Source organism: Bidens hawaiensis, unplaced genomic scaffold (genome assembly GCF_021521415.1).
Source record: "Bidens hawaiensis isolate Kalapana, Puna unplaced genomic scaffold, B.hawaiensis_p1.1 tig00030548_1, whole genome shotgun sequence".
NCBI lineage: Eukaryota > Viridiplantae > Streptophyta > Magnoliopsida > Asterales > Asteraceae > Bidens > Bidens hawaiensis.
In genome coordinates this window covers 53,388-69,109 of record NW_027495103.1, presented here as the reverse complement: position 1 = coordinate 69,109, position 15,722 = coordinate 53,388, and the positions used below count along the sequence as shown (strand labels likewise).

General features: G+C 31.5%; 2 protein-coding genes across 2 annotated transcripts; both read right to left on the bottom strand.

Annotated features, from left to right (window-relative positions):
* Window positions 1–911: 911 nt before the first annotated feature.
* On the bottom strand, window positions 912–3,706 carry LOC143580683 (protein trichome birefringence-like 34). The gene is made up of 5 exons (XM_077063641.1): window positions 2,953–3,706; window positions 2,679–2,853; window positions 2,169–2,365; window positions 1,882–2,049; window positions 912–1,281 (listed from the first exon to the last, which is right to left on the bottom strand). Exons 1-5 carry the CDS (start codon window positions 3,477–3,479, stop codon window positions 996–998), a joined length of 1,353 nt encoding a protein of 450 aa, XP_076919756.1. The 5' UTR covers window positions 3,480–3,706; the 3' UTR covers window positions 912–995.
* Window positions 3,707–11,327: 7,621 nt separating this feature from the next.
* Window positions 11,328–15,514, bottom strand: LOC143580682 (protein trichome birefringence-like 34). Its single transcript, XM_077063640.1, has 5 exons — window positions 15,013–15,514; window positions 14,443–14,623; window positions 13,526–13,722; window positions 12,991–13,149; window positions 11,328–11,718 (listed from the first exon to the last, which is right to left on the bottom strand). Exons 1-5 carry the CDS (start codon window positions 15,372–15,374, stop codon window positions 11,373–11,375), a joined length of 1,245 nt encoding a protein of 414 aa, XP_076919755.1. The 5' UTR covers window positions 15,375–15,514; the 3' UTR covers window positions 11,328–11,372.
* Between the last annotated feature and the right edge of the window lie 208 nt (window positions 15,515–15,722).

Below are 15,722 nucleotides of genomic sequence, written 5' to 3'. Positions count from 1 at the left end.
GCAATTACATCATCTTATTATTATTATTATTATTATTCTTTTTTCCTTTCCTAAACTGTACTTACTAAAATGCGAGATGTTATCACAAATCAACTTTAATAACGCAAGAAAGAGGCCTTTAGAAAAAGAGTCTTCAGATTCATTATGTCTACAAAATTATAAACTATTTTCTAACAATTATCTCTAACTATCAACAAAACCCAATAACTAATATTAATTTGCCACATAGGATTGCTATTAATTCAAGAGATTGTTACATTTTTTAACCGCCTTATTATAAACACTATTAACTTCTCCAAATGGTCTTTTAAGACACTTTTAGTTTACCCCAATTACAAAAGTCTCCACCTTTATTCCATCTTGATCGCCAACACTTTCAAGAAATTGTTCATTAATCACCATGGAATAGAATATAGATAAATAAATTATAATACCTTTTTAAAAAAATTTCATATAGGTATTATATTTTCATGATTTCCACGCAAGAGCGAAAGAAGAGCACGTTTAGGGTGCAAGGAAGGCCTCATGCATGGCTTCACTTGTTATCCACGTTTTCCGATAGTCGATGATAAATAAATAACACATGATCTTAACACGTAAGATATAACGCAACTTTCATAACATAAATAAGAAATCATAAATACTTAGTGTGTTCATTGACAACGTTTAAACTAATTTATTAAAGGCACCAACCTATAATACATAAATATCAACAAAATAAAACATGCTTGCAATGTTCTATAATGGCAATAACCTATAAGAATCAAGAATCTTAAAAGGTTTATAAAATACATTTATCTTAAAGCCATTTTCTTAATTAACAAAAGAAAGTAAAATAATATGAGTAAATATAAAAACCACGGGCCATTTTGTCAAGTCAATAATCGAAAAGACTGTTTTGATAGTATTTCCTTTTATTGGCTAGCAGTTTCTGTTGCTGGAAACATGTAAGCTAAGAGAAGTTCATTCCAAACATCAGGAACCCCAGGAAGGCATCAATGTGTACAATCAGAAGCCTGTTGTGGGTTTGCTTTTTGCTCATCGGTTAAAGGACGCCATAGTCTCCGATGGATAGTAGGGTGTGCATCTTTTCTATATGGTGTTAGTTGTGTTATGTTTATTAGTTGCACATTTACCCCTTTGGCTTTCAATTTGCTCAATGAAGACTCCAATATTCTTAGCATTTTCGGATTTGTTTCGCTGTCCCAGAAACCATCAACCGTCACCGGCTCTTTCTCTTTGTAGCAACTAGTTTGCTTCCTGCCTCCCCAATATATAGCTCTGCGCAAATTATAAAAAGTTAAACAGTTGACATATTAAAATAGAAAAAAGTAAAAATGTAAAGGGAGACAAAATATGAGAAGTGTGAGATTGATTTATAGCCACACAAAAACCTCTAAAAATTTTCAATAAAAAATTTAAAAAATCATAATTCAAAATATAAGTATCAAACAAAAAATTTAAAAATCAAAAATGTTTTTCCCGTATTCACATTCCAAAAAAACTAAAAAAAAAATTCCAAAATTAAAAAAAGACAAATACACATTGCCGAGATAGAAGACATAATGCCGAAAATGAACAAACAACAATAAAAACACAATAGGTCAAAAAATATAATACAATGTAAAGGAAAAAAGACATAGTCAACAACAAAAATATACAAAAACACAATTTTTCGTGTTTTTACATTTTTCGTTTTTTTATTAAATTTTTAGTTATTGATTTTTTAATTAATTTTTCCTTAATTTTTTAAGGGTTTTTTTTATGGCTACAAAATTTTCTTTTTCTTCTTATTATTTTTGTCCTTATTTGTTGTATAACCTAGCAGATTAAAGAAACCAAAAAGAATAAAAAGAGTGTTTTTGTTTTTTTGTCTGGTACTTGGAATGAGTTGGTGTAAGACCCATGAAGAACATCTTGGTCTTTCCAGGATCAATGTTGTTATGTACCCATTTGGACCACGTTTCCAAAACTTTCTTAGACGCACGATAGTTGTCTATTTCATCGTACACTTGATTTGGACCACCCAATAATGACCCCGGACCCTTCCTGTGTCAGAAACAATAAGACGACACCTAATTAACTTGTTGCTTAATTTGGCAAAATATGTAAGGTAACTATTCTCCACCAAGTTCCAAAAAAGAAATAAAAATGTTACTTGAACTTACAAGAGCTTTATTATAGGTAATCTCCACCAAAGATAGGTATTAAAGACGAGTATATCCGCATCAACCCAATGCCTTGCATGTTTCTCAATGGATTTGACACGAATAGTTCGATGATCAAGGCGATGGTTTGATGGATCATCACCGTTAGATTCGACCAGCATTGGAGCCCAATAATAATCAACCGATATATTGTACTCCTGCAATGTTTTATTCAATTGTCATTTGTCACTTTCATCATTTAAACAACACACACTTGCAAACACAAACATTATTCTGAGCATGCCATTATCTCATAAACCGTTGCAAAATCTTATTTTTAACACCAAAAAACATATATATGTAATATGTATAAAAAATGTTTGTGCCCCCGAAACTTATGTGCCCCGGCCGATGGTGCTGCTCACACACCCTCCGAGCCTCCCCTGATATTTGATTTATAGAAGTTTACACTTTTACGTCCGCATGGAAAATATAAATATTTATAAGAATGAAATGAAAGGTAGGACATACATTGGACCTAAAGGTGTACAAGGTACGATTGAGCTCCTGGCCAAGCTTCTTTACCCCTGGTATTGATGAATAGAGCATGCATATCATCGAATCCCATTGGTTTCGGTTTACCGAATCACCAACGAACAATAGCCTTTTACCTTTTAGTCTCTCCACAATTTCTTTGCCATCAAATCTATTCATTTGACAAAGAAATATAATATTAGACACTACTAAGAGTTTGTTAATTTGTTGGTTCATGCAAGACCTATAGAAGATAATATTACATATATACCTTGGGAAGTCACAGCCATGAGGTTGCCATCTCCATCTTTGATACTTTGAATCCTTTCTGCCATAAGTTTGGCAAGCTAAATCGCCATGTAAAAAAGGACACTCGTGTTCTTTGTACAAAGGGTAATGACTCTTGTTATCGTAAACCCATTTGCCGGAGAACAAATCACAAGTTTCCGTTAAGGATGGTGGTGCAATTTTAAGCCTTCTTTGATGTTCAAAAACTTGTGCACCTTTATTAGTGCTTGTGCTTGTGCTTGTGTTTGTGTTTGTGTTCGTGTTCGTGTGTGTGTTCATGTTCGTGTTCGTGTTGGTGTTGGTGTTTGTGTTTGGATTTGATTGATCTGGAGTTATAGTGGTAGTGGTAGTGGTTGTAGTAAGAGTAACCTTAATGGTGTTACTCATTGCTTCTTGACTAGAGTCGCTATAAAAGCTTAAAGTTGCTAGTCCTCCAAGGAAGAACATGATAATGCTACAATGGAACATGGTTCTCATGTCCCATACTATTGAGGATTGCTTCTTCACCATCTCTCTCACTCTCACATACACACACAGAATAGAGGGAGAAAGGTTAGGAGGTCCAATTGTGTAGGCAGAGATATATAAATCAATAGTTTTAACTCTATTTATGCATGGTTGGTTAACCTTGTTCACGAGGAATTAAAAGGTTCAACTCTTTTCTACACATGCTTGGAGTTCACTTAATTTATTTATTTGGATTGATATTACCCATTCAATTCTCACAATAAACTGTTTTATATATGTCTAAATTAGGGGTGTTAACGAACCGAACGGACACGAACAAGACCTTATTCATGTTTGTTTGTTGAGGAAATAATGTGTCCACAAACACTTACCGGACGAGATATTAAGTCCGTGTTCGTTCATAAAGGAAATGAATGTGTTCACGAACACAAATAAAATCGACAGAGTCTAGAGATTAAGATTATATTCATCAATGTGAATAATGAAAGTATGCGAACAAATTGAAAGAATACGAACATGGGCATGTTCGTGTTTGTTCATTTAACTTTAAACAAACACCAACACTTAATCGAACAAATATTTATGTTCATGTTCTTTAATTTAAAAAAGTAACATTTTTGTTTGTTTATGTTTGTTTGTTTGTTTATAATCTAAATGAACACAACTTAACAAAGATAAACGAACATAAATGAACATATATAAACAAATATAAATGAACACAAACAAATATAAACGAACATGAATGAAAACACCTACATGAACAAAATTAACAAGTATAGAACATTTTAAGTAAATGACTAATTTAGATAATATTATTATTTTCTTTTAATACATGAACGAACAGAAATAAACGAACACAAATATACGAACAAAACATGTGTTTATGTTCGTTTGTTTAATTAAACGAACACAAGTTTTTTGTTCATGTTCGTTCGTTTATTAAATAAACGAATCACCCGCCAATCAGATCACGAACAATTTATCGAACGTTTAGTATATATAAAGGTTTTGTTTTAAGTTACACTTTAAGGGCATGGATATATTACTTTTTTTAAAATCGTATTAGAATTCTTAGTTTACATTTACCGAGAGATTATTAAGGAAATGTCCATTGGAAAATTAATGGTTCCCATGCATGGCTTAAATTAACATATCACTACTAGAAAAAAAGATGTTTTTTTACAACTGAATTGTAGAAAATTTGTTTAAAAAATTCAGTTTCTAACAATTTTCTAACAAAAAAGTTGTTGAAAAACACATGCTTGAAAATCGTTTTTAACCGTTTTCCAACAACTTTTCTTACAAAATTGCTACAAAAACATTTGGTTGTAAACTTCCTACAACTTTCATACAAAAACTATTCATAATGTTTATTAGATAATAGTGTAGCAAAGTTTGAGCTTATTTTTTTGTTGAAATCCGTTGGAACTACTTGTCGTATGAAATTTGTAGAAAGTTTTTGTGAGAAAAAGACATATTTTCTAGTAGTGTATGTATGAAACTTTCACGTTGCTTCACTGATGGCGTACGTGGGACTGAATATATGTTGTTCTTTCTTTTCCTTGTTCAAGACATTCCATTCTCTTTGATTCCATGGTACCCACTAACCGTAACGACAACCAGATTCGTAACTCGACAGAATGGTCTTTGACGGCCGGTGTCTCCCATCATGGTCGCGCTGGGAGGGTGTGCGAGCCGGACGACCGGCCGACGAACGGGATATTTGGGTACCAATCATTTTTATATACATTTAAAAATATAAACCTTGTAAAATATGATTTAATCTTAGTTTTTAGGCCTAAACTTTTTGTTGTACATAATCTATTTTATCAAGTTTTTTAAATTGTTGGCCTAAACTGAAATTAAAAACTAAAAGAATATAACAATCAAATAAAATGTAAAAGAACTAGCGGTCGATTGAAAATTTTCATTGTCATTTCTTTTTTGTTGTCAATAATGCTAAGAGAACTTTACAAATTATCAATTAGCCGTTAACTACTACGGAATTTTATTTTAATATTACACTTTTGTTATGTTTATCGTTATAACGTTTACCGCCGTTTAAAAAGTTAGTTTATAGCCTATGGACCTCTTCATTAAATCCTCAGAGACGGTCATATCTCACAAGCTTGGTGCCGCAAACCATTGATTGGACCACATGGCACCAAACGATTGTCACAACATTGCCTTTTAATGTTATTTTTTCCACCGACTAACTTTCGTAACGCTCGGGAATTCAAGTTTTACCAAAGTCCGGGTTTTACTAACCCTGTTAGTAAAACCGTAGCAAATCTATAGCAAACAGGAGTTTGCTACATATTTGCTACGGATTTGGTTCGTAGGTACAAGTCTTTTAGCTAACTTATTTGCTACGAGTTTTTGCTACGGAATTGGAATTTTGCAACGATTTTAGTTACCAAAAGAGATGTCGTTATTTTATTTACAGTTGCTACGGATTTTGCTATAAAATGGTTGGCTACGGATTGTTAGCTACGAATTATTTGCTACAAAATTTTGCTACATTTTTAGCTACAAACTTTTTGCTACAATTATAAAAATATGGAATTTTGCTACGGAATTTTTTGCTACAGAGTTTCAATAACTTTGGCTATGGTTTTAGCTATTAAATTTAGCTACAAATTTTAGATGAGTTTTGCTACGAATGTAGCCACATAAATTCACATGCTTTCGCTACGAATTAATTAATCAAGGTTTTATCTACGGATTTATCTATAGGCTTTGTATTGAATTTCTCATTATTTTTTTTCTTCTTTTTTATAGTCTTTTCCACTTTTCCCTATAAACAATATTTTCAAATTTCATAAAACACCATATCAAAGAAAAAAGTCTAAACCAAATAGCATAAAATATCCAAATGTAATACAAGAAATATATAAACATCCAAAAAGTAATACAACAAAAACTGAAATTTGGTTTTCCAACATAAACCCATATATCTTAACTTAGTGAAATTTTTTCTAGCTGGTTTCGTGATAATAGCAGAACTTTTTCATTCATTTCTGCACATAATCTCTTATTTTCTTCAATTTTCTGCAACATAGCATTTTTTGGGGTTTTTGTTCCAACTCCACTCGTTTTCCTCGTTCCAACTTAGCTATCTTTGCTACTGTCTTTATGAAATCATTTTTATAATACTTATTTCTTAAGTTTGCAACGGTTTTTGCTACGAATATTGTTTTACAACGAAATATTCGTAGCATAATTGTAGCAATATGTTTCCTTAGCTACTCCGTTGCTAATGCGTAGCAAAAATTGCAACCAATTTTTTCCGTCGCAAAAGTCCGTGGCAAATGCCTATATATGTAGTAGTGGAACCCGAAGTTACCTCTTCCTTCAATTTGACTAGCCTACCCTTATATATTTGTTAGACTTTCGCCATTTCAAATGACTGTAGTTAACAGTGTACACTGATACACATGACGACACTTTTCGCCTCTTTAACCACACAGTTTCACTCTTGTCATTTCAAACGGCATTTGTGAATGGTGACCTACATTGACACATCTGATAAGATTTTCACCTTTTTTACTACACTACTCACATTTGCCATTTTAAATTACAAGCGTGGAGTTTTCATTTTATCTTTTAAATTTTAATAAATGCTACTAACATTTATTTATTTAGTTTGTTAAAATACATGTATTTTGAAAACGGATATTTAAAAAATCATGTTTTATTAATATCTTTCACATGTGAGACTTGAATTCAAGCCTCCATTTTAAACTGAAGTATATAGAGTTGACACTTCAATCATTTGATCTATGAATCTTTAATTTGTAGTAGCAATTAAAAAACTAAGGTGTTTTTTAATTTTTTTTTATAAGTAAAAAATGTTGAAAATTTAATTAATAACTTAACCTTAAGTTCATTTTTTCCATTTGAGATGGTGGAACTCAAGGTTAAGTTATTAAATAAAACTTCAACATTTTTTTATTATTACTGATAAAATAAAAAAATTAAAAAAACATAGTTTTTTAATTGCTACTAAAAATTAAAGATTCATAGCTTAAGTGGTTGAGTGTCACACCTTAAAGACTTCGGTTTAAAATGGGGGCTTGAGTTCAACTCTTATATGTGAAAAAAATTTGACATGTATTTTTTTTAAATTAACCGTTTTAAAAAATACATGTGTTTAACATACTAAATAAATAAAAGTTAGTAGGATTTATTAAAGTTTAAAGAAAAAAAAAACTGAAAACTCCACTCTTTAGAGTGATCCGTGTAGTCAAAAAGTGAAAAGTCTCGTTAGATGTGTCAGTGTAGGTCCGTGTAGGTCACTATATTCACTACTGCTATTTGAAATAACAATAGTGGACGATGTGGTCAAAGATGTGAAACGTCATGTGTGTCAGCGTACACTATTCACCATTGCATTTGAAATGACGGAAGTCTAACAAATATATAGGGGCATGCTAGTCATAATGGCGGAAGATGTAACTTCGGGTTCCGCCATTTCAAATGGCAGAACACATGATAATTTTCTCACTTCCGCCATTTCAAATGGCGGAACACGGGACAATCCTCCAACTCAACCGACAAACACAGACAGTCTCTGCTATTAATTTAGGATCCGTCATTTCAAATAGTGGATCACCTAGAAACCCAAAAATATTTTCTCTCTTCGAGAAACCATTTCACCCTACTCATTCCTCTCATTTCCAAAAAATTTTCACAAGTGAGTGATGATATACCCTTTGCAGTTATGTAGTAATTATATTTTACAGTAAGCTTAAATCTATTTGATGGATGGTATCCACTAATCGTAGTAACAAACTAACAACCATCTCCATCTTTAAAATTTGTATGTATATTGGAAATCATACTATGATAAGCTTAAATCTATTTGATGGATGGTATCCACTAATCTTAGTAACAACCATATCCATCTTTAAAATCTGTATGTATGCTGGAAATCATACTATGATAAGCTTAAATCTATTTGATGGAGGGTATCCACTAATATTAGTAACAACAATATCCATCTTTAAAATTTATACGTGTGTTGTAAATCATACTCTGATAACTGATAAGCTTAAATCTATTTGATGGATGGTATCCACTAATATTAGTGACAACCATATCCATCTTTAAAATTTGCATGCATGTTGGAAATCTTACTCTGATAACTAGTGATAATCTTAAATCTATTTGATGTCATTCATTTTCAAAATCCGTTCTGAGAAATTTCAGTAATCAAGCCATCGTTCGAGCGTCGTTGGACGGGTGTTTGGTTGTAGGGTTTAGGTGATAGCCACCAGAATGCATGAACAAATGGCCGCTTCAGTGAACATTCAAACGACTGTTTCAAACCTTCAAACATTAAATTTATTAGATTTCTTTTATAAAATTTAATTATTCTATATAAAACCTAATGGGACCATTTTTATTGACACTGACGGTACATGCTACAATAATCGAACACGTTTCGATATACTAAGTCAATCTTTATACCTTAGAAAAACATAACTCTGACAAACAGATGATCATGTAGCTGTTTTTGACATGTTTTATGAGTGCTCTTTTATAATATTATATTTTATAAAAGTAGTCATATATATAGTTTGTTATGATGTGTAACTCGTTATTTAAACCTCAGTAAAAACAACATAGGGTACGTAGTGATTCATTGTAAAACTAATATTATAATTATACGTAAATATGAATTTAGTTTATGATCTGTAAATTATAAATAGTTATTCTCTCCGTCCCATTATAAGTGTCATAGTTTGACTTTTCAAGTCTTTCTTTTGCAACTTTGACCGTAAATATTTTTGTTCGTGTCATATAATACTTGATGAAAATTATATTAATGTAAAATACATTTAAATCTTAATCCATTCATATATTTTACATCAAGTATTATATAACACAAACAAAAATATTGTCGGTCAAAGTTAAACAAGAAAGACTTGAAAAATCAAATTAGGACACTTATAATGGGACGGAGGGAGTACTACACTAACGATGTTACTCGCACAATCGCACGTTGCTGCGGTGATTATTTGGGTGTGTTTAGAAATATCATTTTTGTTGTTGTTTTTAGCTGTTACATTTAAATTTTGATTACATATATAGCGTTGGATGCATTTTGTGACACATACAAAGTTATATTTGAAATTTGGGGCAATAGATTGTTCTAATTTACACGCTTCAAAGTTATATTTGAAATTCATTTTTCTTACAAAGTTTTGGAAATAACGAAGTTTGCAATATTTGAACAAAATAATGGGCAAATTTGGCATCCATGTGTGTACACTGTAGGGATACATATTCAATTTTTTTTATTTTGGAACCAATTTATTCATAATTTGTAAACCAAAATTTGATCTCAGTAAGAACGATTTGACAAAATAAAGGACCAATTTAGGTAACCTTGTAATTAAAATTAAAAATATAAAAATTACATATAAAGAAAACCAAACACAATACAATTACAAAAAGGAAAACCAAACACAATGCAATGTTCCCTATTATACATGTTTGGAAAACATGTTGTAGTTCCGAAAACATATACAACTCAAAAAAATACATGTTACAATTTACGAAAGTAATTTTGCAAACAAATGAACAATGGATCCAAAAATTTATGCATCGTCTCCAATAGCATGTGTCAAATATCCAAAATTTTTATCTAAGATCTATGAAAAGGTAGAACTGTGAATCAAAATTAAGCAAATAGACCAAAGAATAAAAGCGGATTATTTAAATGCAATGAGAGTTTTGGGCAACAACAAACGCAATTTTGTAAAAAGGTTAGAAAATAGGTTTGCTATAACCAATTCTAAATGCAGTTGAGATAATGTTGAAATATATATAAACGATTATGGTAATATAAGGTGGCGGACCGAGTACGTACTCTTCTATCTACAAGTTACATTTGGATCTCGTCTTACATTTATTTTTAAATGAGTAAACTGCGGTTTTCGTCCATTTGATTTGTCCAAACCTGCGATTTTAGTCAAATAGTTTAAAGTTTGCGATTTTCGTTCATGTGGTTTCATTTTCCCTCGTATAATCCCATTTGTTCGTGTCATACATAGGAAATCTTAGAACTAATTATATTTTGTGTAAAAAAAATGTCTTTAAAACTTTATTTTGGATCTGTAAACTCTCATATTAAACTTATGTATCCAATATATGCGTGCTTATATTTTTGTGATAATCATATGCTTTGAAAACCGTCTAGTCAACTATCGCGAGTTTCATTGAGGCAAGGTGTGACATTTTACCAACAACCGTTCGTGCGGATTTACTCTTTAGAACTTAGAAGGGAAGAACATTAACTATGGCTAGTTAAAACGTGGCAATGCCTTTGTAGCTTGTCAGATGTTGTACAACTTGTAAAAGGTGACTGATGACAATCATTCTAAGGGTGTGTTACGACATGTAAAAGTTAAAAGAATGGTTAGTTTAGATTATTGACTTAGATATATAAACATTATGATGGTTAAAAGTACGGAAGCATGAGCATCAATGCTATGAAATACTTTGTGCCTTCTGGTGTACGTGTTTTATTACTATAATAAGTGTTATGTATGAATGATGTTAACTTACAATTCAGTTAGCGAAGCCAACTTTTAACATGCACATGCCGATAGAAGATGAGCTTTGGGTTTGATTAAGGAAATTAAGGTTGGTGATAAGACGGGTTATCCTATTGAAGAGACTGACATCCAAATGCAAGATTAATAGTCTTTACCTATTTGATGTTATGTTTAGACACAAATTTTCACAACTGTAATATTTATTTGGTTATGTTGTTTTGGATGTAAGACTTATGTTTTCCGCAACATTAATTATATATATTTGAAGTTTAAGAACTACGTGTATGTGTAAACCCATTGGTAAATGTTAATTTCACATCTAAATTAGACAACTCTTTGACAATTTGTCAACAATATTCAATATTTTTCACTATTGAAAAATATAAGCATACAAAAGCTCGTTCCACACATCAGGCACACCAGGAAGACACCAATGTATACAATCTGAATAACTACTCGGGTTTGATAGCTGTTCGTCACTGAGTGTGTCCCATTGCTTCCTATAAATTGATGGATGCCCATCTTTTCTATAGTCAGAAAGTTGAGTTATATTGATGATTTCAACTTTCAAACCTCTAGTTTTTAGTTCATCAATGGTGTTTTCTACTATCCTCATCATTTTAGGATCTGTTCCACTGCCTGTGTATCCCTCTTTAGTAATCATGTCAGTCTCACTATAACAATTTTGGTCATTGGATGCACCCCACTCATTCGCCCTATGATCAAGATTACATAGAAAATAATATATGTTAGTTTCGGTAGAGATGGTTAAGAAACAATAAACATTACACTTGAATTAAGTATTAATAAGAATAATATATAACTTTGACTCTTAAATAAATTAATCATAATGAATTTCAATAAGAATCATTATAACCACCCAAACCCACACTGATAGAGTTCAGATCACATTCCCACACAATAAGTGGGGTTTAAAGAACCTACTAAGTGTCAAATAAAAATACAAACTATGAAACCTAAATGGCCCTTTTTAATACAATTCTGGCCCAAATGGACCTAAATTTTGATTAGGGCCAGGCTTGAGCTTTATCAAGTTCATAAGATATAACTAATTACATCAAGGGAATTCATGGACCGTAACATATCAAGGAAATCAATATATATACTCTTCTTTACGAAGGTTAGATTTATCAAGGATTTTTTTTACATCTAACTCTTGCAAAAATAATAATAATAATAACTGAAATCATGCCAAATTTGTGACCATCACTAGCAGGAGGCTCGGAGGGTGTGCGAACCGCACCATCGGCCGGGGCACATAAGTTTTGGGGGCACAAACATTTTTATACATATTACATATATATGTTTTTTAGTGTTAAAAATAAGGTTATTTGCAATGGTTTATGAGATAATTAAATGCTTAGAATGCTTTCCAGTTATAATAAATCAGTCGATAAAAGTTTTATCCATGTACATCAACAAATAAAAAATTTTCGTTAAAGCCTACGGGCCTTTTTATTTTGGCTCGGCCGAGATTTTTAAATTCTCGGAGATGACCCTTATCACTAGACCACTAGTTCATAGATTTAAAAGTTTGTGTGTTTATTTATTTGTCTGGATCTTATATATACGCACAAAATTAATATTCAAAGATATTTTTATATCAGTAGCCTAAAATTTAACATCTATCTAACTAACGACCTTGTTCTTAATTGTGAATCCGTAGTCAATTTTGCAAATCATTCCCCTCTTTTATAAGTAGGGGTAGATTCATATCAAAGTCAATATTATGTTGAGAATCATAAAAACGACATAATCACATCACATGTAATGTAAATAGTGAAATTAAAAAAAAACTGATTTATTTCTCTCATCCCACTATTTCTTTTGGTTTCTCTTATCTCATGGTTTGTTTAAAAAGTAGAACATATTACACATGTGCATATAGTGTATATGTATATATGCATTTAAATAGTAAATTTAATTATGCTAAAACTTGGAGAAAAGTGAATTAATTAAGTTTGTACCTTTCATGAGTAGGTGACATACTAATGAAGAATAACGAAGTCTTGGTTCGGTTAACATGAATCTCTAACCAATCCGACCATGTTTTGAGAGCCAATTCGTAGCTTCGAAGCATCTCTACTTCTTTATATATCCCGTTTTTATCTTCAAAAGAACCCCACCTAATAATCATCATTTAATCCAACATCTAATTAGTCATTTTAATCTTTCTTTAAGCTACATATAAATTAATTGTAATTAATAGACAACTTAATTATAATAGATTTTTCTCCAACCACAAAGACTTTAATGTACAACCATTTGACATAATAACCTTTTCTAACGGCTTGAATTACAAATTTTTTAGTCATGTAAAAACATAAAATCTTATCCAACACATTGACATGTTAGGCCAAAGACCTTTTGATAGAATAACATTATTATTAACGAAACAATTAAAAATAACAAAATAATAATAACCATAATAGATAATAAAATCCGCTACATTATGTTCAAACGTTTGATAAAGTTATACAATTTTCAAAAATATGGACTTACAGTACTTTAATATGGGGTTGTCTCCACCAAAGATAGGAATTGAAGACTAGTATATCGGCATCAGTCCAAACCCTACCATGCTTTTCAATGGACTGTGATTTAACGATTCTTTCGGGTAACCTATGGTTCACTGGGTCGTCTGAGTTAGACTCGACCAACAATGGCGCCCAATAAAACTCGATTGATGCATTGTATCCCTACATTTTGTCACATACAAAGATTTAAGCCTTTTACAATATATGAGAAATTCATGAAGTTAAGTAGATGCTATATGGATTGAAAAACAAAGAAAAACCCATAAAATTTAAGCTGGCTATATTTTAAAACATCTATATTATACTCCTTCCGTCCCATTAAAAGTGTCATAGTTTGACTTTTCAAGTCTTTCTTTTGCAACTTTGACCGCAAATATTTTTGTTCGTTTCATATAATACTTGATGAAAATTATATCAATGTAAAATACATTTAAAACCCAATCCATTCATATATTTTACATCAAGTATCATATAACACAAACAAAAATATTGTTAGTCAAAGTTAAACAAAAAAGACTTGAAAATTCAAATTAAGACACTTATAATGGGACGGAGTGAGTAATATGTATAACATTATATATAATGGATTTTATTTTAGCTTACCCATACCAAAGTTTAGTAATTATTTTTTTTTTCAATTTATTTCCTTTTCAAATTTTGGCAATCAAAATTTCATTTTTATATATGTTTTGAACTTATTTATGATCAAATTTAAATGGTCGCAACTTTGTGTCCCTTTACCGGATTGGTAGCTAATGTTGCGACTGATGTATTTCGGTTGCAACTCAGACGCTAAATTTGCAATTGTTTTTAGTTGTAAATACTAAGTTTTTTATTAGTGCTATTTTTCTTTCGTCGAGTAAGGTTTTTTAGTTTACTTACACGGGCTTTGAAGGCGATTAAATTGGAACCATTAATGTAGCTCAAGTATTTCATTCTTGGGTCATGAATGGATGATTCTAAAAGACAAACCATTGAAACCCATTGACCTCTGTTTAAAGAATCTCCTACAAACACCATCCTCTTGTTCCTTAGCCTCTCCATCAATCTTGTTGCATTGAACCTAACATGATACCAAATTAAAGAATAGGTAACTCAAGTAAAGAAATTATTTTTGGTTTATCAAGTGGTTTAGGTTTCGCTAGACACTTTTTTTTCAGGAAACAATTATGCCAGTTCGCTGCTCTTACAAGCGAACTACACAACTTCTAACAATTTTTTTTGGAGTTTTACTCATTGTTTATAGTTTTTCACTGAACTCTATGTAGTTCACTTGCCACCCAAGTGAAGTTGTTAGCTCGCTTGTAGATGTACCGAACTGCCAAGAGGTATATAAACATTCTGAAACCGCTTCTAGAAAAGTGTACTTAGTTGAATCCTAAACCACATAATAATTCTAAAATTTGATGTTATAAGACATATTGGAGGAGTGTGTATGAGAAATAGTGATACCTTGGGAGGTCACAATCCTGAGGTTGCCACCTCCATTGTTGATAGCTCAAATCCTCTCTTCCAAACTTGTTGCATGCCAATTGATCCGACATGAACTTGCATTCCTTCTCTTTGTAAAGAGGGTAGGACTTGTTATCAAACACCCATTTCCCAGAAAACAAATTGCATTCAAACGATGAATCCCCGGAAAATGTAAGATCTACTTTCTCTGGAATCATGTTAAGGGTGACAAACTCGCGGCCCATGTAAACTGCTGCGACGAAAAACACAGCAAAAGGAAGTGAAACAAAAAATGGTACGATACTAAATTTCTTAGATGATCCCCATGTTATGAGGACCAAATGTTGGTTTCTTGCCACCATTAAATTAGTAAACCCGTGCGTTTAGAAAATGTGATTTTTTTATGCAATTTCTAAACTTCTATGTTGAGTTTTCTCCCCTATTTAAAGTTTAAAATAGTTGGTAGGAATTAGGAAATGATGTATATTGATGGGTTAGGAGTAGTGGCCAAGTAAGTAGGATACTCTCTGTCAAAAGAATTATAATCACCTATACATCAAATATTGGAGTAATTCATTGTAGTTTTTCTTGAAAGGATAAAGTGGACTAAAGAAAAAAAAACATAGCTTAATTTAAGCTTCAAAGATGCCTAAGTATTGGTGTATAGGTTACAAACTAATTATTTATATTAAGGTTGTATGAGGCAATAA

Bases quoted from the DNA above. Each gene is read 5' to 3' on its own strand.
- LOC143580683 (XM_077063641.1), bottom strand. From the start codon at position 3,479: ATGGTGAAGAAGCAATCCTCAATAGTATGGGACATGAGAACCATGTTC. The intron at 2,050-2,168 runs GTAAGTTCAAGT...TTTCTGACACAG, and splicing joins TTACCTATAATAAAGCTCTT to GAAGGGTCCGGGGTCATTAT. The intron at 1,282-1,881 runs GTACCAGACAAA...TAATTTGCGCAG, and splicing joins CTTACACCAACTCATTCCAA to AGCTATATATTGGGGAGGCA.
- LOC143580682 (XM_077063640.1), bottom strand. From the start codon at position 15,374: ATGGTGGCAAGAAACCAACATTTGGTCCTCATAACATGGGGATCATCT. The intron at 13,150-13,525 runs GTAAGTCCATAT...GATGATTATTAG, and splicing joins CAACCCCATATTAAAGTACT to GTGGGGTTCTTTTGAAGATA. The intron at 11,719-12,990 runs GTACAAACTTAA...TCTTGATCATAG, and splicing joins ATGTCACCTACTCATGAAAG to GGCGAATGAGTGGGGTGCAT.